This window comes from Plecotus auritus (genome assembly GCF_963455305.1).
Source record: "Plecotus auritus genome assembly, chromosome: 1".
Lineage (NCBI taxonomy): Eukaryota > Metazoa > Chordata > Mammalia > Chiroptera > Vespertilionidae > Plecotus > Plecotus auritus.
In genome coordinates, this window is record NC_137770.1 from 233,651,122 (window position 1) to 233,676,552 (window position 25,431).

The 25,431-nt window shown below is 49.8% G+C and overlaps 2 protein-coding genes across 3 annotated transcripts in view; one reads left to right on the top strand and one right to left on the bottom strand.

The window, feature by feature from the left end:
• CCDC149 (coiled-coil domain containing 149) overlaps nt 1-14,712 on the top strand; it is a 107,435-nt gene extending 92,723 nt beyond the window's left edge. For both annotated transcript variants that reach the window (XM_080644700.1, XM_080644699.1), the window contains 2 exons: nt 4,143-4,259; nt 12,050-14,712. In XM_080644700.1, the coding sequence (XP_080500826.1) occupies nt 4,143-4,259; nt 12,050-12,489 (557 nt within the window). In that variant the 3' untranslated portion in view covers nt 12,490-14,712. The remainder of the gene's footprint in view (nt 1-4,142; nt 4,260-12,049) is intronic.
• A 5,378-nt stretch (nt 14,713-20,090) lies between these two features.
• Nucleotides 20,091-25,340, bottom strand: SOD3 (superoxide dismutase 3). Its single transcript, XM_080678314.1, has 2 exons — nt 25,080-25,340; nt 20,091-21,430 (listed from the first exon to the last, which is right to left on the bottom strand). Exon 2 carries the CDS (start codon nt 21,412-21,414, stop codon nt 20,698-20,700), a length of 717 nt encoding a protein of 238 aa, XP_080534440.1. The 5' UTR covers nt 21,415-21,430; nt 25,080-25,340; the 3' UTR covers nt 20,091-20,697.
• Between the last annotated feature and the right edge of the window lie 91 nt (nt 25,341-25,431).

Sequence of the window (25,431 nt, forward strand, 5' to 3'; positions counted from 1 at the left end):
TCTGTACCAGCCATTCTAGAGATGCCCCTCACCCGCTCCAAGAACCCACAGTCCCATTACAGATGCAAGAGGAATGTATATCAAGAAGTGAGAGGAAAGAGGGAAATGGCACATAATTCAGTGCTGAGGGATAAAGATGTTGGTGTGTGAGGTGTCATTGAATACTAGCCCTGGAAGGACAGTGGAGAGCAAAACGTTCAAGGATGGCAAATACTAAGATACATGGTGTATATTACACCACACCCATTCCCATGGTAGTGGCAGACATTACTAATCAATCGTATTGCTCTTCTTCGATGATCTCACGTGGCCCTCAGAACAGCCTTCCACTGTTGGCTTTCCAGGAAGCCACCTTTGGTCAGAGTTGACATGTGAGAGAAAGCATTTTCCCCTTTCCTGAGCTAGTCCGATCCCCTCACTTTAGGTAAGGAAGGTTTCTTAAGGAAATCCAGGAAGTTAGATGATATCTGAGGCCACAGTGGCTGGTGTTAGAACCCAGGTGTTCAGCTCATCATTTCATGTGCCACCTGTCCTAGGAACTACAATTCGGAGAAGAGACCATAGGGTAGATCAGATGAGGAATGGTTTACAAAGCAAGCTGGATTGGAGAAGAGAAAGTCAGAAGCCAGAACAGTCTCTTCTGAGACACCAAAGGCCAGCAGTGAAGGAGCCAACCACTCGTTGCTACAAGGCAGAATTACTGCAGGGCATGGAGCATGCTGTGATGTTTCTTTGACTCTCTTCTCCCTCCTTCCCCACTCTCTCAGTCAACAGTATGTAGCTCTTGGTGGTCTTTGATAAAGTTAGGGCAAACTTGTGATCTTGCCTTGAAGTAGACAAGTCTGACAAATGTCACACCTGTGGAGAAATCATCTGGATAGCAAAGCATATTCCACACTGTTAATCCCATCTCTGAGGTGGAAAAGGTATGGGGCTATTGTGAGGAAGCCAGAGGGTGGGTTGGCCCTATTGACCACACCCCTCTGGAAGGAATGACCATCCACCCTCCCCACCCCCTCCCTGTCAGCCTCATTCTCCCAGCCCTGTGCTGGCCTCTGCGTGGAGAATGGTGCTTGGGGAGCTCGGAAAGGAGGTGCCCTGTGTGTGTTCATACTAGAGAAAAAGACACGATAAGCCAGAACAAATATGGCAAGAATGGAGCCTGGCTCTTGGAGCTTTTCATTTTAATTCTCTTTTCTCCACGTTAAGCATCAGCCTAAGGAGGAAAATGTGCATTTTGAAAGTTCTTGGTCAATTTTAGAGGAGGAGATGAGGGATGTTGTGTTAGAAGGAATCAGGGGGGCTTCCAGAAGTCCAAACACAAGTTCAATGAACCTTCTACAGCAGTTGTGGTTTGACTCTAGTTGGTGGGTCCCTTGCCCACTCCTCATCCTCCAGTCCAGTGGTCAGCAAACTGCGGCTCATGAGCCACATGCGGCTCGTGAGCCGCGGTTTGCCGCTCTTTTGACTAATGAGTTTGCCGACCACTGCTCCAGTCCTACAAACCAAAGGGAAACTGTGCAACAGCAGGCCATCAGATTAGCGCTCAATGTAGTCAATATAGATGGAATCTGGACTGAGTTAGAAACAATAGAACCGGGATTCTCCTAAGAAAGATCTTTGAAGCCTTCAAATATTTTGCAAGAATGACCAAACCTTGGCGTTTAGCCTTAAGGTTAGGAAATGATCTCCCCAGGCAGGCAACTGGGGAGGTAGTTATCTTCTCCCCAGTCGCCACCTTGGTTGAACATTAATGAGTGGTGGCTCCTGTTTCCCTTATCTACGCGCTTGTTACTCGGGTTCCTGAAGAGGTTTACTGTTGCTGGTACCAGCATTTTGGAGGGGCCATGTGGAATGAATGATGCCCTGTGGTTCGAGAGGGCCACAAGACATTCCACCCTAGACATTTCCTCGTGACAGGAAGGGCTGAGGATCTCAGCCAGCTCCCAATTTGGCCCATAATTTTGATTCTTTGGCCACCAAGGCAGAGGGGACTTGGAAGGCTGGTTGGGACACAGAGAGGCAGAGTGTGTCTTTTACTGAGTCCCCTTAAGGCTGGGGAGCTGCCAGCCTGCCAACTGGGGAAAAATGGGTTAAAAATTGCAGTCCTTTCCCTGACTTGTGGACAGTAACAAAAGTCCATCCTGAGGTATCTGCTGAGGGTTCATAGTAACCATTAAGCCCTCAAGGTATTTCCAATGTAACACCTTAATCAATAAAGAAATTAAAAAAATTAAAAAAATAAAAGATTAAGGACCTCAAAAAAAAACAACAAAACTATTTCCAGATGGTATCTTTGCAGCTCAAAGGGAGACCTAATTACGTTGACTTCATTCTGAGAATCACTTAACACTACCCCAATGGTTCTCTTTGGGAAACCTCTCTAGACTGAAGATTTCTGGATTTTTTCCATATGTGAAGAATAGCTGTGCCACTGGAGAACCTCAGGATCAGCTCCTATCAGACTTCTATTCCTCTAGCATGAGCCTCAGATACCAGAGAAACCAGAGTGCTATGGCTCTAATAACATAGGTCGTCCACCTGAGGTAGCAGCAAGCACCCTGCTCCCAGGACATCGGGGTTCCCAAGCATGCACCTGCCATTTATTCACACGTTTATCAGATACTTGTTAAGCACCTAACATGTATAAACTCTCTACTATAGTCTTGGAAATCAAGTTAATAAGACTGGACCTCATGGGAAGATAGTGTTATAAACAAACTGGAGGCTCAGTGCATGAAATTCATGCATGGGTAGGGTCCTGAGCGGCTGCTGGCTGCCAGCCGGGGCCTCCCTTCATTCTGCGCCACTCCCTGGTGGTCAGCATACGTCATAGCGAGTGATCGAACTCCCAGTTGAACACCTGAGGAGAGACTTTGCATATTGGGCTTATATATATATATATAGATAAGGACTCCAAGGTAGAGTCTAGGTTCACCAAAGCAGTGGAAGTCTTCACCCAAATCTCACTCTGTGCTCCGTTGAACCTGAAGCTGACCAAGATAGTAGGACTTTGGAGCCTCTGACCTGAGCCCCAGAGACAGCTAACAAGGGCTTTAGAAAGAGTCTTGTGCGAAGTTATACAGCTAAGGTTGGAGCATAGGCTGGGACATGGTCCATGGAGTTTGGGGTTTGGCAGAGTGGTTCTCACCAAAAGGGTCCCAAGGCTTCACGGAGCAAAGTTTGGGATCCGGTCCTGCCTGTTGTGCTGTCTTCACTGCCATGGCAGCATTGCTTTCTGTCCACACCTTTTGTGTCTATGTTCAAGGTGCTCATTTTCAAAGCCATACTTCCCTGCTCCTCGCTCCATAACTGGCTTTGAGAGTAAAGTTGTAATGGTTTCCCTTTCCTCCTTCTCTTTGCCTCAGACTTTCTCTGTCCACTTAGGGAGTTCTTGCAAATCGATCCAAGGTTGCGGCTGGTCTGGGACTATATGTTCTAAGTGAAAGTTTACTAGTAGCTATGATAATTTGAGGAACCTGATACTACCTGACTTATGACAGAGTTATCATTCAGTCTTAATGACCAAATCAAATTAAATCAGATAGAGTGTCTATGACAGTGCTATGGAAGTGCCTTCTAAAGTAATCATTTGAATAGGTGGCATTTACCGAGTGCTAACTAAATGCCTAAGTGCTTGACATGAATTAATTCATCAAAACCACCTAGTGAAGTGGGTGCTATTATTTGTCCTTATTTAACAGATGAGAGTTCTGTGGCTCAGAGAGGTTAAGTGACTTGCCTGAAGTCACCCAGCTAGCAAGTGATGGAGTCAGAATACAAACACTGTAGGGCGGTTCCAAAGCCTGCTCTCCTAAGCACGGTGATGCTGTTGTTATTGTTATTATTGTTATTATCTCACCCTGATCAGTGCCATTCAGTTTTCAGCTAACATACAGGCATTTGTGGGCAGCCATGCCCTGAGCAGACTCTCAGGACTCATAGACAGCTATTCCCTGTCCTCACACGAGAGAAAGCACCTGCTCTCCATTGCCCTTCCCCAGCGTTAACTACAACTGAAGAAGGTGCCTTATTCACCAGCCAGTCCACTGTGGGCGGCGGGGGGGTAGGGGTGGTGGTGGTGAAAGCAGCAGCAACTCCATTGAGGACTAATATGTCCATTTTCCCCTTCTCCACGACAGGGGGCAAGGACACCATAATGTTCAGCGACCCTACTCTCCCCACCACTCAGAGGTCCAGGTCTCCACTGCTGAAGTTCACCGAGCAGCCCACTGAGGACAAAGCGAACCCCAAGGACGGTAAGCACACCTCGATTTCTTGGTCCTTGCTTGGCCTGTGCCTGGGACAGAAGAGGGCTCAGTGGACATCAGTCCCGTCCATCTCTGTGGCACTGCTGGGTCATTCCTTGTGTTTCTTTCTTATCCTTTCTTGTTGCTCCCATGAATCATCTTGTTTGGAGTTTCCAGCCAAAAAACGCAGGCCCCTGCACTCTCTGGATGGTGGCACAGAGGTTAAGAGTTAGGGCTCAGTTTGTTGAACAGCTTGGGTTTCTATTCCAGCCCCACATCGTATTGGCTGTGAGAACTTGGGCTAGTAACTTCAGCCTCAGTCTCCCTACCTATAAGTAATGGTGCCAACCTCAGGGAAATCTTGGCACCTTGCCTGGCACATGGTACGTGGCCTGGGAATCAGTTGCATGGAGAAAAAGTTGTATCCACTTCCAGGCGCACTTTCTGGAGGCAGGGTGCCATAGGAGCCAGCAGGTGTGAGGGCAGATCTCTTCCCATGTGGCAGCCTTGTTTATCCAACTCAACTATCCTTCACATCTTTCTAAGTTTGGCTTGTCTTCTTCCTCCATTCCCAGTGTGGTTGCCAGCTTCCAAAATGGCCCCACATGGTCCCCTTCTACTGGTATTTATGACCTACTGTGGTCCTCTCTTACATTGTGTCAGGTTTGATTTGTGTAACTCACAGAATACAGCAGAGGTGATGGTATGCGACTCCCCAGGCTAGGTCATAAAAGACATTTAGCGTCTGCCTTGCTCTCTCTGTCTTGGATCATTCACTCTGGAGGAAGCTGGCTGCCATGTCAGGAGGGTACTCAAGCAGCCCTCCATGCTATTCACCTGGTGTGGAGCTGAAGCCACCAGCATCAGCCATGTGAGGGGCCACCCTAGAGGCAGCTTCTCTAGCCCTAGTCAAGCCTTCAGATGACAACATTTGGCATTCAACCTCATGAAAGACCATTAGCCAGAACCAGATAAACTTTTCCCAGGCTCCTGAGTCTTAAGCTGCTAAGTTTTGAAGTAATTTGTTACACAGCAGTACCTGACTAATACACCTTGCATGCAGTGTCAATATTCTTTCATGAACATCTACATTTCCTCTCCATCTTCTCTTGCTCAGAACCATGCCTTCAGCCACCAGCTCTATGAAAAATACTCTCAAAATTGCCCCCATGCCCGGGTCCCTCTACAGAGTTACAGTCCCACATTTCTCAAAGCTCAATCTTTCCCACTGAAATACTCCCTGTACTCCTCAAGTATGACATCCCCAACTCTTCCTGCCTCCTCCTTTTGTCGTCTCCCTCTCAGCAGCTCTCCAGGCTTGAAACCTTAGAGTCATCATTGACCACTGTCAACTTTCCTTCCCCGTCCACTCCTGGTCTTTAGTCAAACCCTTTCTTCAGAGTTTCTCGTACCTCCATTCCTACCACCTCTGCCTTGGTGCAGGCCCACTTTACCTCCTCGGCAGGGCTTCCATCCTAGGTTTCCTGCCTCCCAGACTCTCCTGACTTCATCCCATCTTCATCCTGCTGCTTTAACATGAAGCATCTGGAACACCGATTTCCATCCTGTTCGTACCCTGCTCAGAACTCTCAAGTGGCTCTCAGCTATCTTCCAGCTCTGCGACCTGGCCTGGCTTGCCTTTCTAATCGTATTTAGGTTTCTCTGATATGAAAACTGTGCTTCCATCAAACTGTACTAACCAGTTGAACTGAAAGCAGCAACTGTGTATTATTTATTACAAGTCTTTGGGTCAGATGGGCTCTACAAGCTCACTCACACATCTGGACAGCTGTGTTTTGAAGCCTGTGCTAATCACTCATCATAGTGCTGGGATAGTAAGAATAGGAGCTAGGACAGGTCTGGGATTTCAAGAGTGGTCCCCCATGCACATGCAGGGAGAATGCCTGGATAGAGCCCCTGACCTGGGTGGGTCACACAACTGGCCAGAAGGCAAGGTTGGGTCTTCCCAGCCCAGCAGCCCAGTGGCTGTTTGCAAGGCTGGTCTGAAACACAGTGTGGCCCGCTGTGCAGTCCGGAACATGTCTTAGCTGGTAGTCATCCCCTACCAGCCTCTGATATACACATGGAGAGTGAAGCCCTCTGTCTGCTCTGGGCTGCTGAGCCCCCAGGGGGACCTGGGCTGCTACACTGAAAGGGAGCCTGAGCCTGGCTTGATTTTCACCAGGAAGGCATATGTAATGGCCTGATTCACAATGATCGCTTCCCGGGTTCCATCATTAGCTCTCATTGTTCCAGCCGGTCCTGCACCAGCACGGTGGAACAAGGAAGCATTTATGTCGCGGCTGACATGTCTGGGATGGCCTCCTCATCACTGCGGCATCTCTGATTAATTCCAACTGAAAGCAGCTCACGCTCGGAGGACAAAGCCCATCAGAGACCGGTTAACAAAAGAAGACGAATGTCCCCATTGGGCCAATGGAGGGGGTGTGGAGCACATTTTTAGGGACCAAGCAATCTTTCCTTCAAAGAGCTACTGTTTCTTCATTTTTTTAGAGAAAATATATTTCTCTTTCCACACTATTTGTGTCATAATGCATTTGTATCCGTTGATTGCCTCGTCATTATTAATATGTGTATTGTTACTAATAAGTATTAATGATCCTAATTCTGTTGGCTAAAACAGCACAGAATAATTACTATTATTTATAATAATATTTTCCTACTCTGGACCAGTTCAGAAATCTCTCTTGTATGAAAATGGCAATGCTGTGCCTTTGTTCTCACAGGGAAGATGGAATTCCCACAACTTCAGCATTAACGTTCCAGAATCACAGAATGAAAGGAAGAGTTTGTTCCCACGGCAAGTAGCCAAGGTCCTTGTTTTGGCTCACCAGTTGTGACATTTTCAGTAAATTTTCTTTGTCAATGGCTTGAGTATATTTTTTATGTACCTGTTGGATAAACAAAGGGGAGGAGTGTTTTGGTAAATCTGTTGCAGACCCATAAGCCACTCCTGGAGCCTGGCCCCTGTATATTTAAGGTCCTGAGGCTCTGAAAAGCTAGCCTTTCTCAGAAAACAATCCCCGATAGAACCCAACGGTAGAATTTCTGCCTCGTCCATTCCCTTCTGCAGCTGCGTTTCGACCTCTGATGATGACCACAGTGTGGCTCCCCTCCCCACACCCAAGAAGCAAAGTTTAAAAGTTCTCCCTGCTCATCTCAGAGGCTTGCCATTTTCAAAAAGATTCATACAGTTGATTATGAGCAGACTGTCACTTAAAGAAATGGCACAAGGCAAAGTGCCAGTGACCAAAAGTCCCCTGCGTTAATTTAGACACCCCCTCACTTAGATGTAAATTAAGGCTGAGAAGATTAACCTGATCCATGGTATAAACACTACAAATGGTGTAGGGGTTAGGTTCTCACTGGTAAGGTTAATGAATTTTTTCAGGGCCGTCAGAATATACTGTTAAGTGTCCTGGAAGAAGTAACATCATAAGAGTAATTTCCAGAAGGAGTTTATTCACCTCAGGCTGGTGGAAAGTGTGGCTGCAGAAAAGACTACCTATTATTCCTCTAGGATAAGGGTTCTCACTCTGTTCTGGAAACTTGCTCATTTTGACTCAGTGTTTCCCATGTCCCCTGCACAACCGCTATAAAATTTGTATTTGTTAGTGTGGAAATTATGTAATTGCTTCCCTGGGCTACCTCAGATGTAGCTAAATGTTTATGTGAGTTAGAAATCTTTCTCTTTTTACCCCCTGAAAATGCCATTTTAAGAACTTTTTGGGTAGCAACCTGAATACAATCAGGAACAAACACTATAAATTCAAGGATTGCTTTATTAATTAATGCATGATGTTTCAATATGCTAATATATCCACTGATTCACGAGTTAATGTATATGTCCATAGATTCAAACATTTAACAAGCTATTTATTGAGCCCCTACTATAGAACATTGGCAAAGTTAAAAAATTAACCAGGTAAGATTTGATACCTCAGGTGGTTTTTATAAGCTAACTAAACATGGATAATCATTCAAGGGTAACAGGAAGTACTATGTTCTCTTGGGGTCCAGAAACAACCTTGTAGGGTTTAGGACACTGGGGAGATGACTTCTGACCAGATTTAATCAGATGGGCTTCGTGGAGGGGGTGGCCATCTGGATACACAGAGGAGTGATGGTCACAGAGGAATCGACCCCCTAAGCAGAGGTGCAGCGGGTGGGGCTGGAATGCTGTGAAGGTTCCGTATGGCTGGAGCCTAGGGCTATAAGGAGAAGAGTTGGGACTCAGCTAAAAAGGTCGATGGATGTTGGGTCACTGAAGGCCTTGAATCTCAGGCTAATGGCCTGGGCTTTGTTGCTGTGGCAATGGCAGGCTGGAGTTTTGACAGCTGGGAAAGGCATGGTCAGGTTTGTGTTTTAAGCTCACAATGTTTCTCAAACTGCAATGTGCACCCAGATTGCTTGGGATTTTATTAAAATGCAGATTCTGAACCAGTGGGTCTTGGGTGGGGCCTGGGAGCCTGCATTTGAACAAGCTCCCAGCTAATGCACCACAGCTGGGCCAGGGACCCCACTTAGAGTAGCAAAGCTTTAGGGAAGGTCCCTCTTCGAACAGGTTGGATTAGAGCAGGGGACTAGAAGCAAAGGAAGCCATTAGGAACTAACGTAATTATCCTGGCTGAACAGATTGGACTTTTTTTAAATCAAGGCTTGCTTTAGTCACTCATTTATACATTATGAGTTTCATTGTAAGTATAAGTAATGGTCTCATTTTCAGGTACAGTACTTACTGAGGTCAATGAGTTCTCAGGAGAGTGATAGTTGTCCGTGACTAAGTACACGCTTTAGAAAGTGCAATGTGGATTGGTTGAACTTCTGTCCCTGGGACTTTTTCTCTGGATATCAAAAAGGCTAAACAGAAAGAAAACGGCTTCTTTTGAAGGTGAGAAGCAAATGTGTATCAGAAGGACTAGAGAGGCATGGGGTGTGAAGACAGCGGTCACAGCCTCCCTGGCTGAGACCCACAATTGTCCTCCCCAGCGATGCCAGCCTGTTGACTGTCACAGCCACCACTCTGTCTACAGTCATCTCCTCCTTCACTGTGCCCCACCCTTCTTCACCTTAGTGGCTTCATTTCAGTCTTGTGATCCATTTGATCTCACCAACATTTCATTTCTTCTAAAGTTTCTCAGAGTTATTTTCCAAGGGTTCAGCCATTTTTAAGTTTCTTAAAACTTTAAATACTATTTTAAGTAACTAAATGCCCAAAAAACACATCCAGCTTTTAAATTAAATAAATAGAAGCTCAAAACATTCTATTCTTTATTTTTTCAATAATGGTTTACATTTAATATTTTTTATATTAGTTTTACATGTATAGCATAGTGGCTAGAAAATTATGTAATTTACAAAGTAATCCCCTCAGTATTTTAAGTACCTACCTGGCACCATACATAGTTATTAGAATAATGGTGTATCATGTGAATTGATTTGCAGATATTGAACCAACCTTGCATGTCAGGGATAAATCCCATTTGATTATGGTGTATGATCTTTTTAATTTATTGCTGAATTGGGGTTGCTAATGTTTTATTGAGGATTTTATCATCTATGTCCATCAGGGATATTGGCCTATAATTTTCTTTCTTTGTAGTGTCTTCATCTGGTTTTGGAATCAAGATAATACTGGCCTCGTAAAAATGAGCTTGGGAGTCTTCTCTTGAATTTTTGGAATAATTTGAGAAGTATAGGTGTTCTTCTTTGAGTGTTTGATAAAATTCATCTGTGAAAGCATCTGTCCAGGACTTTTGTTTGTTGGGAGTTTTTTTAATTACTGCTTTGATTTTGTTGGTTGTAATCAGTCTGTTCAGATTTTGTTTCTTTTTTATTCAGTCTTAGAATATTGTATGTTTCTAGGAATTTATCCATTTCTTTCAGATTGTCCAATTTGTTGGCATATAATTGTTAGTAGTATTTTCTTATAATCTTTTGTATTTCTGTGGTATCAGTTGTCACTTCTCTTTCATTTCTGATTTTAGTTGTTTGGATCCACAGGCTGATGCTCTATCCACTGAGCCAAAGCTTTCTAAATTATATAAATAATCCTCAAAAATTCATATAATTCTTAAAAAGTCACCATATACCTATTATCTGCCAGTACAGACACAAACTAGAACATACAGAATGATTTCAGTATTTGAAGTTCAAAGACCAGGCGAAACTCATCCTTGGCATCTGAAGTATGAGAGTGGTTGCTGTTGGCAAGAGAAAAGCGATTAGTAAAGAAATATTGATGTGAGAGAGACACACAGTTGGTTGCCTCTCACACGCATCCTGACCAGGGGGCCAGGGATCAAACCTGCAACCCAGGTACGTGCCTTTGACTGGAATTGAACCCGCCGCCCTCAGTCGGAGGGCCGAAGCTCTGTCCACTGGGCCAAACCGACTAGAGCTTTTTTTAACATTCTTGAATGCTTAGAATGTTCCAAGCACTGTAAACAAGTCAGGTGAAATCCCTGCATATATTCTCGAATAAGGCAAATGTATAAAATGCTGGGCACCAAGCCTCGCACAGAAAAGCACCTAATAAGCGTGAGCTGGTATAATTCCCTTTCCAGAGAGGGAAACCAGATGGCGCAGGCAGACTGAAAGGCAGTGCAGAATGGACAGAAGGACACTATAGGCGAGGGGACCGTGGGAAATGAGGCTGCAGGGCGGAGCAGGGGCAGACCAGGTAGGACCCTGGGAAGGACCTACGTGAAAGGAACCGAAATGTCTCCTAAAAGCCACAAGACGCCAGTGGATGGTTTTAACAGGAAGATACATGGTCAGACAGGTGTACTTCCTTCTAACCCTCCAACAGTTCACCCTCGGTTCTCCAGTGTTCCAGCCTGAAGCGCACCTGCATATATTTCAGGCCTGGTGGCAGTGCGATTCTACTCTGGTTCCATTGGTGGGGACCAGGAAGTGCTCCCAGGCCCCTCGCCCCTGGAGGCACCCGCCCAGCAGCGAGCCTCTTCCATACATTTCATCACTGTGTGTCCCCGGGGCTAAGAAAATCTCGACTCCTGGGAGCCCAAAAGCTCGCTCCCCGGATGCTTCCCGATCATGCGGCGCCACCTTTGCTTGCTAGGGAGGGAAGGGACCTCAGAGAGTCCTGCCTCATTTTGTATCAGGGAGGAGGAGGCCAGACAGGTCCTCCCGGTCACAAAGCCAGTGAGTAGGAAAATGGGAGCCTGACACCGGCTCTTGGGGACCCTCCTCTCTCCTGCCTCCACCCAGTTGCAGCTGGAGAATTTCTATTGTGTAGAGAAGGAGGTTAGAGGGCAGTTTAGCTGCGGACAGAGGGAGCTTGAAGCTGCTTTTGCATATAGTCATTTTATTTGAAATGGAGGAAACTTCAGCGTCTACATCAAAGACTGCGGGGCTGGTGGAGAATGCACTTCTGTGCCCCCCAAGGCAGACAGAATCCCTTTTCCCTTCTGAAGAGCACAAAATCTTTGTCCTCACTTAAATACGTAAGGGGCATGAGGAGCCGAGGCTAGAGAATGACGCGGGAGGGAGGGAGGGAGGGAGGGCCTGGGCAGGATGGATTACGAAATGATCCTGGTGCTCCCTTTCTCTCCCTCAATGACACGGTCATCACCCAAGTGCCTGCTGCTTTCTCTCTGAACTCAGGCCCATTGTCCCCCTTCAGCGAGGCGGGTAGGGGGCCAGGAGCACTGCTGTCTGTCTCGGAGGCCCCGTGCCCGTGGGCGGAGGCGGGGAGAGGTCGGGAGTGAGGGCTGCCTTCCAGCCAGAGGTCTGATGCTGTCCTCCGTCTGTTCCAGGGGAGGTTCAGACGCAAGACCGAGATGAAAGCCCTGCCGCTGCCGAGGTGCTGACAGCGCCGGAGGATGCCGGGAGGGCGGCTGTCAAGTCCCCAGCAAATCAGAGCCACGGGCACCGACGCAAGCACTTTCATCCTTCATTACCCTCGTTACCTTCGGTGGAGGAAGAAGTAAACAGGCCTGGAAGGGAAGCCATGAAACTGACAGAGGAGCAGGCAGCTGCAGAATCGGCAGGGGTCAGGGGAGAGGGTCCCCTGGAGGGGCTGAGGGACGAGGCGGGGCCGTCCCCGCCGGGCCTGCCTTCGGAGAGGCAGCTCCCCAGGTCTTGCCAGGCCCCCTCCGCCTCCAGCCAGGCAGCAGCCGAAGCGCCCACCCTTCCCGGGGAAGCTGGCCAGGAGCCTCCAGAGGATGGAGGCCCAAGGAGCGCCGTGACAACATGAAGGGCAGCGGGTCGTGGCATGAGGACACCTGGGCGGCACCGAGGACAGCGAAGGGTTCACCCCCAGAACAGCTCTGCGCAGCCGCTTTCTCCTCGAACACCTCCCGGTCTGCCGGCGAGGAAAGACACGGCTCCTGCCGCAAACTGTGACTGTCCCGAGGATGCCAGCGCCGTGTGATTTATTAAATGCGGGTCCCCACGCTTCTCGGTGTCATCTCTCTCCGCCGAGGACGCGCCGCTGCGAACGGGGCCCCGGCGCGCAGTCGTGGCCGCCATATGGCCGGTCCTCGGCATCCGTCTTTCTGTCAGCATTTTGTTTCATTAGAGATGTTTTTTATTAGCCTTTAACGTCCATCAAAATTATGGGAGGGCTTCAAACCGATGGGGTTTTTAATCAGATCTCCGTCTTTGTCATGGTTAGGCGGCTGGAGAGGAAGGTGTAATTGAGCATAATGGGTCCAGAGGGCCCGCCGCTCCCCCGCATCCCGGCAGGGCCCGCAGGACCTGCCGTCAGGGGTGTTCTTGGCATCCTGCCCGCAGCAGGCTCTGTCCTGACACCCACTGGCAGGTGGAAGGGGCTGAAGCAGGCTCGGAAGGTGGGGCTTCGGGTCTGGCATCCACAGCCCCTGCGGAGACCTGTTTGCTGGCGGCTGGAGCCCCGTGTTTCAGCCGGTGATTCTGCAGGATTCATGGACTGGACTGAAGGCGGGCTGAGACGGGAGGAGGGGCGCTCCAGGGCTGTTTTTATGTTTTGTTTCTGAGATGAGATGAGGGCCGGAACCTGCAAATGCTGCCTCTCTCATTCAGCCTGTCCTATGGCCATGTGGGATTGGGGGCAAGATATAGCTGCTTAGGGCCCATTCAGTCTCCCACCGCACCTGAAACCTCGAACCCATCCCTCCTCCAACAGAATGTGAAGGCTGCCTCCTCCGTGCCCCCAGGAACAGGGATTTTAGACAAGACACGGAGCTCGTGACCCTAGAGTGGAAAGAGAGAGGAAAACAACTCCATTCCAGCGCGTGAGGGGGCTGTGGAACCAAGTACTAGCTCCAGGTGTGGGGACGGGGGCGTGGTCAGCCCCACCTGGTTCCTTCCTTGAGCATAAAATGAGCTGCTCTCGGCAGCATCTGGCCCTGCAGAAAACTGAGGCTCATCCAACGATAGGACTTTCTTTGAGCCTTACTCAGTTTCTTTTCCCAGGAAGACCTGATACCAGATCCCAAAGCTCAAAACACTCTGAGAACCAGAATCACTGCTTCAGACAAAGAGAGGCTCACTGGGTGGGAAAGGTTGAAAAGTCACCCTAAAAAACAGATGATCAGAAACCTGCACGTGCGTGGCCGGCCCACCCTGACACTTCCCCACCACATTTCATCCCCTGGCGCCGCTCTGTAGCAGAGCAGGAGCCCACAGGAATTAGTGCTGTCTCATTCTGAAGGGGCCACGTGCAGACAAGAAGGCCCAGGCCTTTGCCACGTGCATGAAGGGGGAGCCTCCAGCAGCTTTCTTTCCACTCGTGGGAGGTCTCCCCTGCTGGTGGAATGGGGGCATGCCCGAGTCAGTGCACTGTGGCTCCTGGTGAGCTGGACACACCGTCTGCCCCCTCTCCCGTCTGCCAGGCTGGAGTGCCCCTTTCCCCGCTCTGTGCTCCAGCCTCTCCCCCCTCGCCAGGCCCACCCCTCAGCTTCTTCTCCAGGGAGGCCATTTCCACAGCTGCAGAGCCCGCACAGCCCAGCAGCCACAGACATCATTTTCCTGCTGCACTCGGCCTTAATCGCCTGCAAATGTTCAGCCCTGCTGCATAGGACGCCAGAGTCGCCAAAGGAAAACACAGGCAGATTTAATACCATCCTAATCAGAGGGACAGTGTCTCCCCGCAGCAGCTCTGGTTGTGACACACGGTCGGCCAGGTGCACATCTTTAGGGCCCGTTCATGACTTTCCAGAAAGCAAAGCTTATAGTGAACTCCCAACACATTCCACCATGGGCAGGAAACCGCTGTGAGCCCCAGGGAGTCTGGGGTTCAGGGCAGGGAGGTCATAGAGAGCGATCACCTAAACCCCTGCGGGCAATCAGCCTAGAAAGGCTCTGTGTTATGAGATGGCATTGGAGCCAATGAGTCGATCCTGTTGTCGCCCCATGCACACCTGTGACATTGTCCCACCTCTGCTATCCCAACCCAACGTGGTTCTTCTGTTCCATAGCATTAAAGAGCATTTCAGCCATTACTGATGGTTGCCTTTTGTCTTTTTAGGAGCCACTGTGAAAGGGTGCAGCCTTCTCTCCCCTATTCCACCAGATAACCCTGCATCAGTCAGGGTCTCCTCATCTGTAATTCACTCTTCTTGTTTAAGAAACTTACGCAATAGAAAAATGAATTATACTGCATAACAAGAACTTTAGAAGTAGGGCCTTCCAGGACTGGTTCATTCAAGAAAGTCATCAAGGATCTGGGTCCCTGTGGTCCTGCTCTGACCACCTCGGTGTCAGCTACTTCCTCAAGCTCACAGGAGGGCTGCAACAGCTCCAGCCATCACCTCCTCTCACAGCTGTGTTCAAAGGCAAAAGGAAGTTTCCCCTTTTGTGTGTGTGTGTGTGTGTGTGTGTGTGTGTGTGTGTGTGTAAGAGCAAAGCACTCAGTTCTTGTCACATTTTTTTTTAAATATATTTTATTGATTTTTTACAGAGAGGAAGGAAGAGGGATAGAGAGTTAGAAACATCGATGAGAGAGAAACATCCATCAGCTGCCTCTTGCACACCTCCTACTGGGGATGTGCCCGCAGCCAAGTTACGTGCCCTTGACCGGAATCGAACCTGGGACCCTTCAGTCCACAGGCTGACGCTCTATCCACTGAGCCAAACCGGTTTTGGCTTGTCACATTTCATTGGTGAGAATTGCCTATGTCTAAACCAATCCCTGGCAAGGGAGATGAAAGTATGTCCTGGGTTTAGGTTCACAATTTGGGGAGGGGCCCTGTCCCTGAACATGCAGACCCTACAAGGGTAAACACCAAAACAAAATCAGGTCTTGAGAAACATAGGTGAGTTGAGAATAGATTTGAGTGGTAGGCCATCGACAGCATTATCACTGAACCCCACATCTGGTTTTTTAAAAATCTGTTTCTCCTTAACAAACCAGAATATTATGTTACTGATGAGGGTGGCCATGGGGGGAGGGTGGTGGTGGTTGTGTGCTGTTGTGCTAGTTAAGAAGAATGCCACCTCCTCTGCCCCCTCTCCTGGCTTCTCTATCATCCGTCCTATTTCGAAGCTGGAACGCTCCCACCTTTGTTTACCTCCTCAAGTGTGTCTGTCCTGCCATTATTTTTCCAGCCTGGTTGCCAGCAGAATGCAGAGCAGTCTGGATAAATGAAACAGAGCTGACAGGTCTCTTAATGAAAGCTTGTTCACACGGGCTGCATTTCTGGCGATCTCTCTGTACCCGGGAGCCTTTAGGTGAGGATTTTTACATATGAGTGTTTGTCGTTCTTTTAATTAAGGCCCATGGAAATGGATTGGTTTTTGCAAACCAGGCATTTCTCATCTCTAACGCCTCTCCCTTTCTAAGCCTCTCTGTCCCTCCCCCTCCCCCTTTCTTCTTCGCTGGCACAGCCATTCCCAAAGCCTCTCCACGGGGGGCTCCTCGTGGCCCTCAGCTCAACCCCTGCTGGAACCTCTGCCCAGTTGGCAACCTTAAATAAGCCAAATTCGTTTTCCCGTCCTTGTTCTTCTGCGCCCTCTCTCCCAAGCACCATCACGTTGGGAAGTTCTTAGGGTTCTGGCGTCTGTCATTCACGTGCTGGGGTGCATTTTCGGATGTGTTCTTCGGGCTGGAGCATTGAGGATGGGCACCCCAATTCCCCATGGGACATAAAAGGTCCAGTCTCCTCTTTAAAGAATTTCAAAGACCAGCTACTTCCCTGTCTCTTTAAAATTACAGCATGACTTGGCTCCTTTTGGTTTTCTGCTCCTCCAAAAAAAAAAAAAAAAAAAAAATGACACTTCCTCCTGGCTTGACCATTTTCCTGCAGCCCTGGGGCTGGCTTGGTACCCCACTTCTCTTTGAAAGAGGTCTCTCTTGGAGCATCTTCTCCCTCTGCTTTCATTTGGGAAGTCTCCTTAATAATACGGAGGGTACCTTAGGATGTCAAAAAGGCAGAGGAGTCCCCTTAACTCACTAGGTTAATATATTCCCTTTTTTCCAGATGTCTTTCTGAACAAAGAAAAATGTGAAGATCAGAGAGATGCAATAGAGAGCTCAGTAGTGAATCTAAATAGAAACGAGAAGCAGAAAGAATAAGAAGGACCCGTCTCTCGATATGATTGCTCACCAAAACAAAGCAAACCACGTTGATACAGCATGAAGGCAATTTAAAATGATAGATATTGATGTGCTGCCTTACATTTTGTATCACCTCTTTACTAAATGAGAATGTTTTGGAATGCACAGCGAATGTTTGTATACCACTGACAAGTCTGACTTTCTGGAACCTATGTGAGCCCAGGAATATACATTTTTGGGGAATCTTAGCCAAGGCCAGTGGTAGCCTATTAAATTTAAAACAATTGGCTTTTTTTAAAAAAAAGGTAAAACAGCTGCTATTTTGTAGATTAATTTTTTAAAAAAGTAACTTCTATTCATTTACAGGATTTGCTTTATTGGATTCTATGATCATCATGTATCATGACTGTATCATTTTTGTTACCTGAAATAAATATGTGGTAATTTTCCTTATACAGATGACTAATTATCTTTATTATTTGGGTCATTTTTCTCTCTCTACCCCTGCTCCAGGCCAAACACAGGCTGAGCGTTTCTTCATATTGTAGCCACTTATCAGTTACAAACCTATCACCTAAAATTATTAGCTCATGTGCTCATCATGAAAATTAAGGAGAATGTAAAGATTTTATGCATTCAGTCCAAAATGCCAGATCTAAAATCAGTTCATTTATTTCCTGCAATCTTTCAAGTTGATCCAAGTGCTCACTGATTTGCTCTATTTTCTCACATTTTTAGTATTTCTGTGTGTATATATATATATATATATATATATGCACTGAAAAGCCCAGCTCAGAAAAATTCACTGCAATTCTGAGAAAAAGCTTATCCTAAACATCTAAAGATAGCATTTCTAATTATTGTCTACATTGTGTTTAAACTGTGCAAACTTGAGCATTCTTCTCACTTTACCAGCTGTGTCTAGGTAGAGTCATTACATCAAATGCTTCTAATTTTACAAAAAGAAATCAAAACAAGTGTGTGTTGAAGTCTCAGTGACAAATGCAAACCCTGTGAGTCAAATAGGCAAGCTGATTAGCAAGCTGGCTGGGAAGTCAAAACAGCAAATGTAAAGAGATTAACAAAATAGAACGGTAAGGGGAGAGGCTAAAAATAGCCTCCAGGGGCCAAAGGACAGGTTTGGTGACAAGTTCTGGGCCAAAAGCAAAGGCCTGCCTTTCTGGCCCAGAATCTGTCCCTCATCTCCCATCCCCTCCCTGCAAGAGCTGGGATCGCAGAGTTTCTCTTCTAACAAACCTCAGAGGTGGCACCCTTCCCTTTACTTGAATCTTTCCATTGGCATGGCACTCAGTACCTAAGAAGGTGGTCCAATCCATGAGGAGTAGCTATTTTTCTGACCGTAGCCAGAGTTATTAATTAGACACTTAGTAGATCCTGAGGTCTTCATGTGATGCTCTACAGCTTTCCTGAATAATAGTTGATTTAACCCTCACAACAATCCAACAGGATAGCCTTATTTCACACATGAGAAAAGCCAGGCCCAGAGTGGTGCAGTGACTTGCTCAGGTCACACAGCGTGTGAGTATGGCAGAGCCGGGGTTCCAAACAGGCTTTTCTAGCTGAGCCCGAGCCATCAGCCATCACACTCCACGCGTTCCTTCGCCCTGGCAGGGAACGGTAATTGGCCCCTGTGTTAGTTCCTCTCTGTTTCTTGGCTCTGGAGCCCCGTGGAATAGTGTGTCCATTCCATTCCCGTTAGTGGACAGAACAGAAGGGAGTAGGTCTGCTGGGGTCTCTCCTCAGTCTGAGGGGCTGAGGGTAGTGAAGAGAGAAACTAAGAACAGAAGGTGCTATGGTCTGAATGTGTCCCCCCAAAATAAACATGTTGAAATGCTACCCCTCAAAGATGATGGTTATAGGAGGTGGAGCCTTTAGGAGATCCCAAAATCATGAGAGAGAGAGAGAGAGAGAGAGAGAGAGAGAGAGAGAGGCAGGCATGAATGAGATTAGTGCCTAAAGGGTTCCAGAGAGATGCCTTGCACCTTCCACCATGTGAGGATGCGGCTAAAAAGCCCTGGCTGTGAACCCCAAAGAGGTCTCTAACCTGGCCATGCTGGTGCCATGATCTTGGACCTCCAGCCTCCAGGAGTGTGAAAAATAAATTCCTGTTGTTTCTAAGTTACACGGTGGTGGTGGTGGTGGTGATGGTGGTGGTGTGTGTGTGTGTGTGTGTGTGTGATAGCAGCCCCAACAGAGGAAGACAGAAGGTAAGTGGTGAAAAGCACCAGTCTCCTTCTGAAAAATAAACCCAAACCTCCTTGGGTGATCCTGAATTAACCTACAATCTGGCAGCAGAGTCAAAGATGACATGTCTGGCATTTTAGCCCTCTGTAATTGCTGCCTGGCCGCTCTTGGAACTTTTAATTGTGGGGATAGGTGAGCCCATCTCTTTGAGATCAGGATATTTAAAGACTCGGTTTGCTCATCCCCTTTCAGTGCTGACCTGTACAGTTCAAGTTAAGGTTTCAAACCAGTGAGAACCAGTTGGTGGAGCAGAGTCACCAGACAAGAATAGCCTTTCTCCCCAATTGTCACTTGGGTTCAAAGGAAGAACCTTCAATGACAAGTTAGTCCTAGTAAGAGGCGAAAATAACCGCTGGGGATGGGTTTCTGGCTAAGGGTCAGTTTGACTCACTGTTTTAAGAATCGGGGAGACACAGAAGCTGCCTCCAGCTAACCAGGGTGCAAACGCCATGGCTAGGACGTGGGTCTACACCTGGAGGTTGAAAAGTTATTAGGAGAACTTTTGTTCAGTAAATGAAGGTGGATACGCAAGACTGATCTAGTCTGTGTGTAGATTGCAATTTTCAAAAAGAGGCTGGAACTCCAAGCTTTGAATTAAAACCAGCCCGCTTTCGGGCCGCCCTGCTTCCAAGTGCCTTTGTGTGGAGAAGAGCATCGTCCTGGTTGTGCAAAGGCCTGTCCGTCTGCCAGCACAGCCTCCTGTAACCTGCCCAGTGACGTGGCTTCAGGGGCCCGACCTCAGCCACCCGGGAAACGGACCTCATGCCGCAGGGAGAGGCAGGTGTGAGGAGCCACAGGGCCCAGGCCCGCGGCTCCAGCCGGCAGCCTATTGCAAACAGATTTCCTTCTCTCAGGTTGGGTTCCACAGCTCCAGGATGAAACTCAGGAAACGGAATTTTCCTCTCTCACTCCCCACAACAATCCCTGCCGGCAGAATTGGGACGAGGGGAATAAGGAGAAGTCCTACAGGGGTTTGGGAAATATCTTTGCTATTTTCAAATAGTAACTGAGCCCGGGAGAGAAGCCTCAAACAAACAAAGTAACCGAGGCCCCGATGCAGTACTGAGCTGCTGCGTTTTTAATGTGCAACGTGAAGATTGCCAGACCGCCCCAAAGGGCATCTCTCTGCAGGGTGGCGAGGTGCCGAAAATAGCCGAAAATAGCCGAAGGCTCCTTCCTGCAGGCTGCGCGCCTGGCAGGGCTACGCATTGGCGGTGGGTGGGGAGGTGGGGACTCTAGGCAACCCCAGGATGGGCCTCCGAGAGCCTGGCGGAATCTAGGGGCAGGGGAGTTAGAGGGGGGTGTCCTGAGGGCATAGAGGTATCTTGGGGCTCATGGGGTGAGGGCTGGGGTGACAGGGTAGAAAAGGACCTCAGGAGTCCAGGAGGCCCTCAGGGTAGATGGAGTATATGGTAGATGGAGGGGCGTACCTCTGGGGGTTCTTAGAGCTCAGGGTGGGGGTGCTCCGAAGGGGGTGGGGGGTTTACCCTCTGGATGGAGGGGGGTGTTTCAGCATGCCTGGCTGGAAATCTCAGGGTAGAGGATGTCTCTGGAAGAAGAGGGAGAAAATCAAGGTGGGCAGGGTCTTGGGGCACCTGGAGGGGATCTCGGGGAGCTTGGAGGGGTGTCAGGGCACCGGCACGGAGGGGCGGGCGGACGCGCTCAGGCCGCCTTGCTCTCCCGCCGCCGCTTCTTGCGCTCCTTGCGCTGCTGGTGCTCCTGCGCCAGGCGCGCCCAGTGCTCGGGCCCGCACAGTCCCACCACGCAGCAGGCCAGCCTGTGCCCCGCGTTGCCGTTCTGCAGGCTGGCCGCGTTGCCGCCGAGCCCCAGGTCGTCCTCGCCCGCGTGCACCACCACGGCGCGGCCCACGATGGAGTGCGGGCCGCTGAGCGAGGCGGCCAGGCCGGGCCGGTACTTCCAGAGGCTGCCGCCGCGCACCGCGAAGTTGCCGAAGTCGCCCGGGTGCTGCGGGTGCGGCACGCCCAGCGGGTTGTAGTGCGGCCCGGTGGCCTCGCAGCCCTGCATCATGTCCCCGAACTGGTGCACGTGGATGGCGCGGCTGGAGCTGTTGGGCTCCGTCGGGAAGCCCTTCAGGTCGAAGTAGGCATCGAGCCGGCCTCCGGGCGCCAGCTGCCGGAACAGCACGAGGCCGGTCACCTGGGGCTGGGCGGCGTCCAGACTGGCTGACGGCTGCACAGGGCAGGCCGCGTAGAGCATGGTGGCCGCCCGCCGCCGGGCCATCTCCTCCCCGGTCTCCGACACTATGGCGTGCATGTCTCGGTTCGGCTCCTCTGGGCCCCCGAAACTGGCATCGGAGCCCACCCAGGCGCCGGAGGCGCAGGCCACCAGGAACCAGCAGGCACACAGCAGCGCCAGCATGGCTGGACTCCGGCACCTGCGGGCACCCCCGAGGGGGTGGGGGGGAGAAGTGAGGCTTAGTCAATAGACACAGGGAATCTCAGGGACCGCAAGGCCTTGGATCCAACCCATCCCCACCAAGAGATGTCCTTGTCCAGTCGTTCTCTCAACCCTTATTTCTCCAGGTCCAGAAACTGTGTTCCAGAAACTGTGCTTATAAACACGAATGACACGAAAATTTCAAGAAACTAACTCGTAGGGATCTTTCTGAGCCACGAATCTGATCATGGTTCTCCCAAGTCCTAGCTTCCTGGGTGGGGGGGTCTCAGGGCAAGCGGGAGAGGACCTCAGGGCGCATGAGAGGAAGCTCGTGGCCCTTCCAGACGCCTCCCTGTCTGCATCTCCCTCCCTGCCACCCTAAGCACCCCCCTTGCAGGCATCCCTAAGACTTGCTGCCCCTGCCTTCTGGGTCTTTGCCATGTGGTGCCCTCTCTCTGAAGTGCCCTGTCCCCCTTCTCAACCAGGTTCAGTCGATGTGAAGACAGAAACTCTATTTTACTCATCAGTACCCCGAGCGCCTGGGCCTGCACCTGGCAGTGGGAAACCTTTAATAGGTGATTGCTGAATGAGGAGTTCACTGAGGGACAGACATGTCATCAAATCATTCCAGTTTCATCCGGTGATTAAAGATGGAGCCGGGTGCTAGGGAAGGATGGAGGAAGCAGTGTCCATGTCTGAGGAACTCCAGGAAGGCTTCCCGGAGGAGGTGATTTTTGAGCTGGGTTCTACAAGACAAGTAGGAGTTTTTCAGCCAAGCCAGGTTGAAAGCTCATTTCAGGCAGAAGGCACACCATGGCATGTTCACACGCTGTGAAAGGACACTGTTTAGGGGAGGAACATGGCCTGGGCCACCGGGAGAAGTCGAAGCTCAAGAGTAAACTTTGAGCCAGGGATTGAGGGGATGGATTTGCTGTGCTGATCGTGGATACTAGCTGGGAGGCTTGTGTGGATGAAAGTTTTTAAGCAGCAAAGTGGGTGATGAGATAGCTCTTAGCTCATTAAGTCTGGCAGGAGGAAGGATGTGGGCTGGTCTTCAGGGGAGAAGAAATGGGAATAGCCTAGGGAGAGATGGAGTCACAGAGAAGGAGAAACAGATAGTCAGAGGGGGGTGAGTTAGCAAGCTGTTGCAGCAACAATGAAGGCTTTTTCCAAGGTGGAGGCAGCAGAGGTAGAGGGAGCATGGGTTGGGGAGACACCATGGGGACCCCTGTGGGAAAGGAGGGGGCGAAGTTGAGGATGACTGAGTTCCCAGGGGAGACTGGGTGCCTGGATGGTGGCCAAAGGCCATGAGGAGAAAGGGGAAGATGCTGGTGAGTGCCCAGGTGGGATGTTCAGAGGCCTGGAAATGCAACTGTGACACGCAGAGGCAGCAGCGCAGCTGGGAAGCGTTCTCAGGATTGCTGCACATGAGATTCTGGCTCTTAAACACCAGAGGCCTGCGCTCCCTAAGAAAATCTGATCCCGTGGGCCGGAATTACCTTTAAAAAAAAAAAAAACTCCATCAAAGATTCTGAGACCCAGCCAGGGATTTTTAGAGTCAGACACAGATTCAAATCCCAATCCCAACAATTGTGACGTCATCGGGGAGGTCTGACTCTGTCTTAGCTACTTGTAAAATAAGCCCAGTAATACTACCAAGGGTCCCGGTAAGGATTAAATAAATTACTATATTCCAGGCCCCCTTCACATGCTTAAGTCCGCCCACAGGGGTCACTGCTGCCTCCCAAAAACTGGTCTGAGGGTCAGCTGCACTTTCAAAGGCCTTCTCCAACCCCAAAGCAAGCGTCATTGTAAAAGCCAACGCCGGGGTTGAGTATTGATTCTTTCCACAACCATTACAGAAAGGTGGTCTGGGAGGGTGATGAAGAGAGTGGATTCTGAGCCCTGGCCAGATGGTTTAGTTGGTTGGAGCATCGGCCCAGGCACCAAGGGTTTTGATTCCCAGTCAGGGCACATGCCTAGCTTTCGGATTCGATCCCCAGTCATTGCGAGTATGGAAAGGAACCGATCAATGTTTCTCTCTCACATCGCTGTTTCTCCCCCGCCCCCCACCTCTCTCACTAAAATCAATTTTAAAAAACAACCAAAAATGTGTCCTTGGGTGAGGAGTAAAAAAAATAATAATAGATGCTGGAGCTCCCTGCCTAGGTCTGAAACTGACTCTGCCCTGTGCTCTCTAAGGGTTCGCTGTTTCTGTTAGCAGAGTGGCTGGACTGCAAACTCTGGCCGGGATCCACCTCCTCTCTGGCCCTCAGTTTTCCTAATCCGCAATTGGGGATAATTACACTTCCCTTCGGGCTTTGCTGTGCCGCTCAGAAGATACCATTCGAATTGCTAACATATATTGAACACACGTGCCAGGCACTGTTAAAAGCAGTTGGCATGTGTCCATTCATGTGAGCCTCACAAGAGCTCTGTGGGGTAGGTGGTAGTGTGATCCCCATTTTGAAGTGTGGGGAAACTGAGGCACAGAGAGGCGAGTGTGTAGTCCAAGGTTACACATTCAGTAACAGTGGAGGACAAGATTGGAAAGCATGTGGTCTGTTCTGAGCCCCTGGCCTGGACCCCACACTGCACAGCTCTCATCGACGGCACTGAGCTCAGAGCGGATACCTAGAAAGTTCTCAGTGCGTGGCCGCTCTTTTCTCAGGGATCACGGACAAACCACCGATAGAGATTTCAGGCCCATCAGATGAGAGCTGATACCCAAGCCGTGGGCAGAGGATCCCAGGAAAAGCTCCAAGAAGGAGTGGCAGGTGAGGGAGCAAGCCCAGAGAGTGACATCAAGAGACCCGCCTCTGATACGGCCTGGCGTGACACAGCCCGGGAAGTGACTGCAGCCAGGGGACCATCCCTGCCAGGCCTCAGCCTCAACGCTCCATCATCTGGGGGCGACCCCCCCCCCCTCCCGCCGCCCCGAGGCAGTCCTACCCCTTAGGAGGGCTCTGCCAACCAGAAAGTTCTTCCTTAAAAGCATAGAGCAAAAACAGGCTGTTCTCTTTCGAGAACACTGGCTAATCATTAACAGTTATGGAGCTCTTTTTCTCTTAACAAAAGGAAAATTCGTCCTGAACGCCAGACAAGCCCTGACTTTTGGTCTCTTTGGCCTTCCACTTCTGTCCCTGAGGCCAGCTACACGGCTCAGCCTTCGGACACAGTGTCCCCCTTCGTTTGAACTGTGGGTGGCCAAGTGGTTTTTCAGGACCTGGCCTGGGGGGACGACAAGATAATGCCTCGCCTCAGTCCTAGAAGGAGTCTGGCTGGGAGCCTGAGCCGCCTCCCCCAAGCAGGTGGCTTTCCCTCAGTAGCTGCCGCCACGCCACCGAGCCAGGCAACACCCAGAGAGGGCAGCCTTGCGCCCTCCAGACTCATCTTTTCTGGCTCTGAGGTCCTCTCGGTCTGGCCCTGGCAGGTCCAAAGGAGAACAGCTCTTTCTCCCGCTGGCCTTCCTCACCCCTCTCCCCAGCTCCCCACTCATCCCCTCGGAGCAGCCAGCCTGGCCCTGTTTCTGTCTCAAGAAGATGTTCAAATACTTTCCCAAGAGGAGGCCTGATGCCCCACCCCGGTTTAAACTCTTCATAGGCGCACTCTGAGAAGAAGGAAATGAACCTCAACTTGGCACCCACCTTTCCAGCCCTTCCAAGAGCGTTTCCCCGCCTGAGGAGTGGGGAGCAGCACCCTGCAGATGCAGACGGTCTGGTCCCCTGGTCCCTGGAATGCAGACTGACTGCGAGGCCGAGGCTGGGCTGTCTGTGGGTGTGCCGGAAAGCCAGCCCAGGGGAGTGGTCACCCTGAGGAAAGAAGGTCATTGGGTGGTTGGGGAGGGAAAGCAGGCCAAGCTGGCCCTTGTGGAGTTGCTTCATCTCCTTCTCCTCTGTTCCTTCCTCCCCTAGCCCCTCCCCAGTCCTGGGGTTCCCGGCCAAGTATTCCTTGTCAATGACCTCGGTGGTTTGTACAGACGTAGCCAGTGACCTTCAG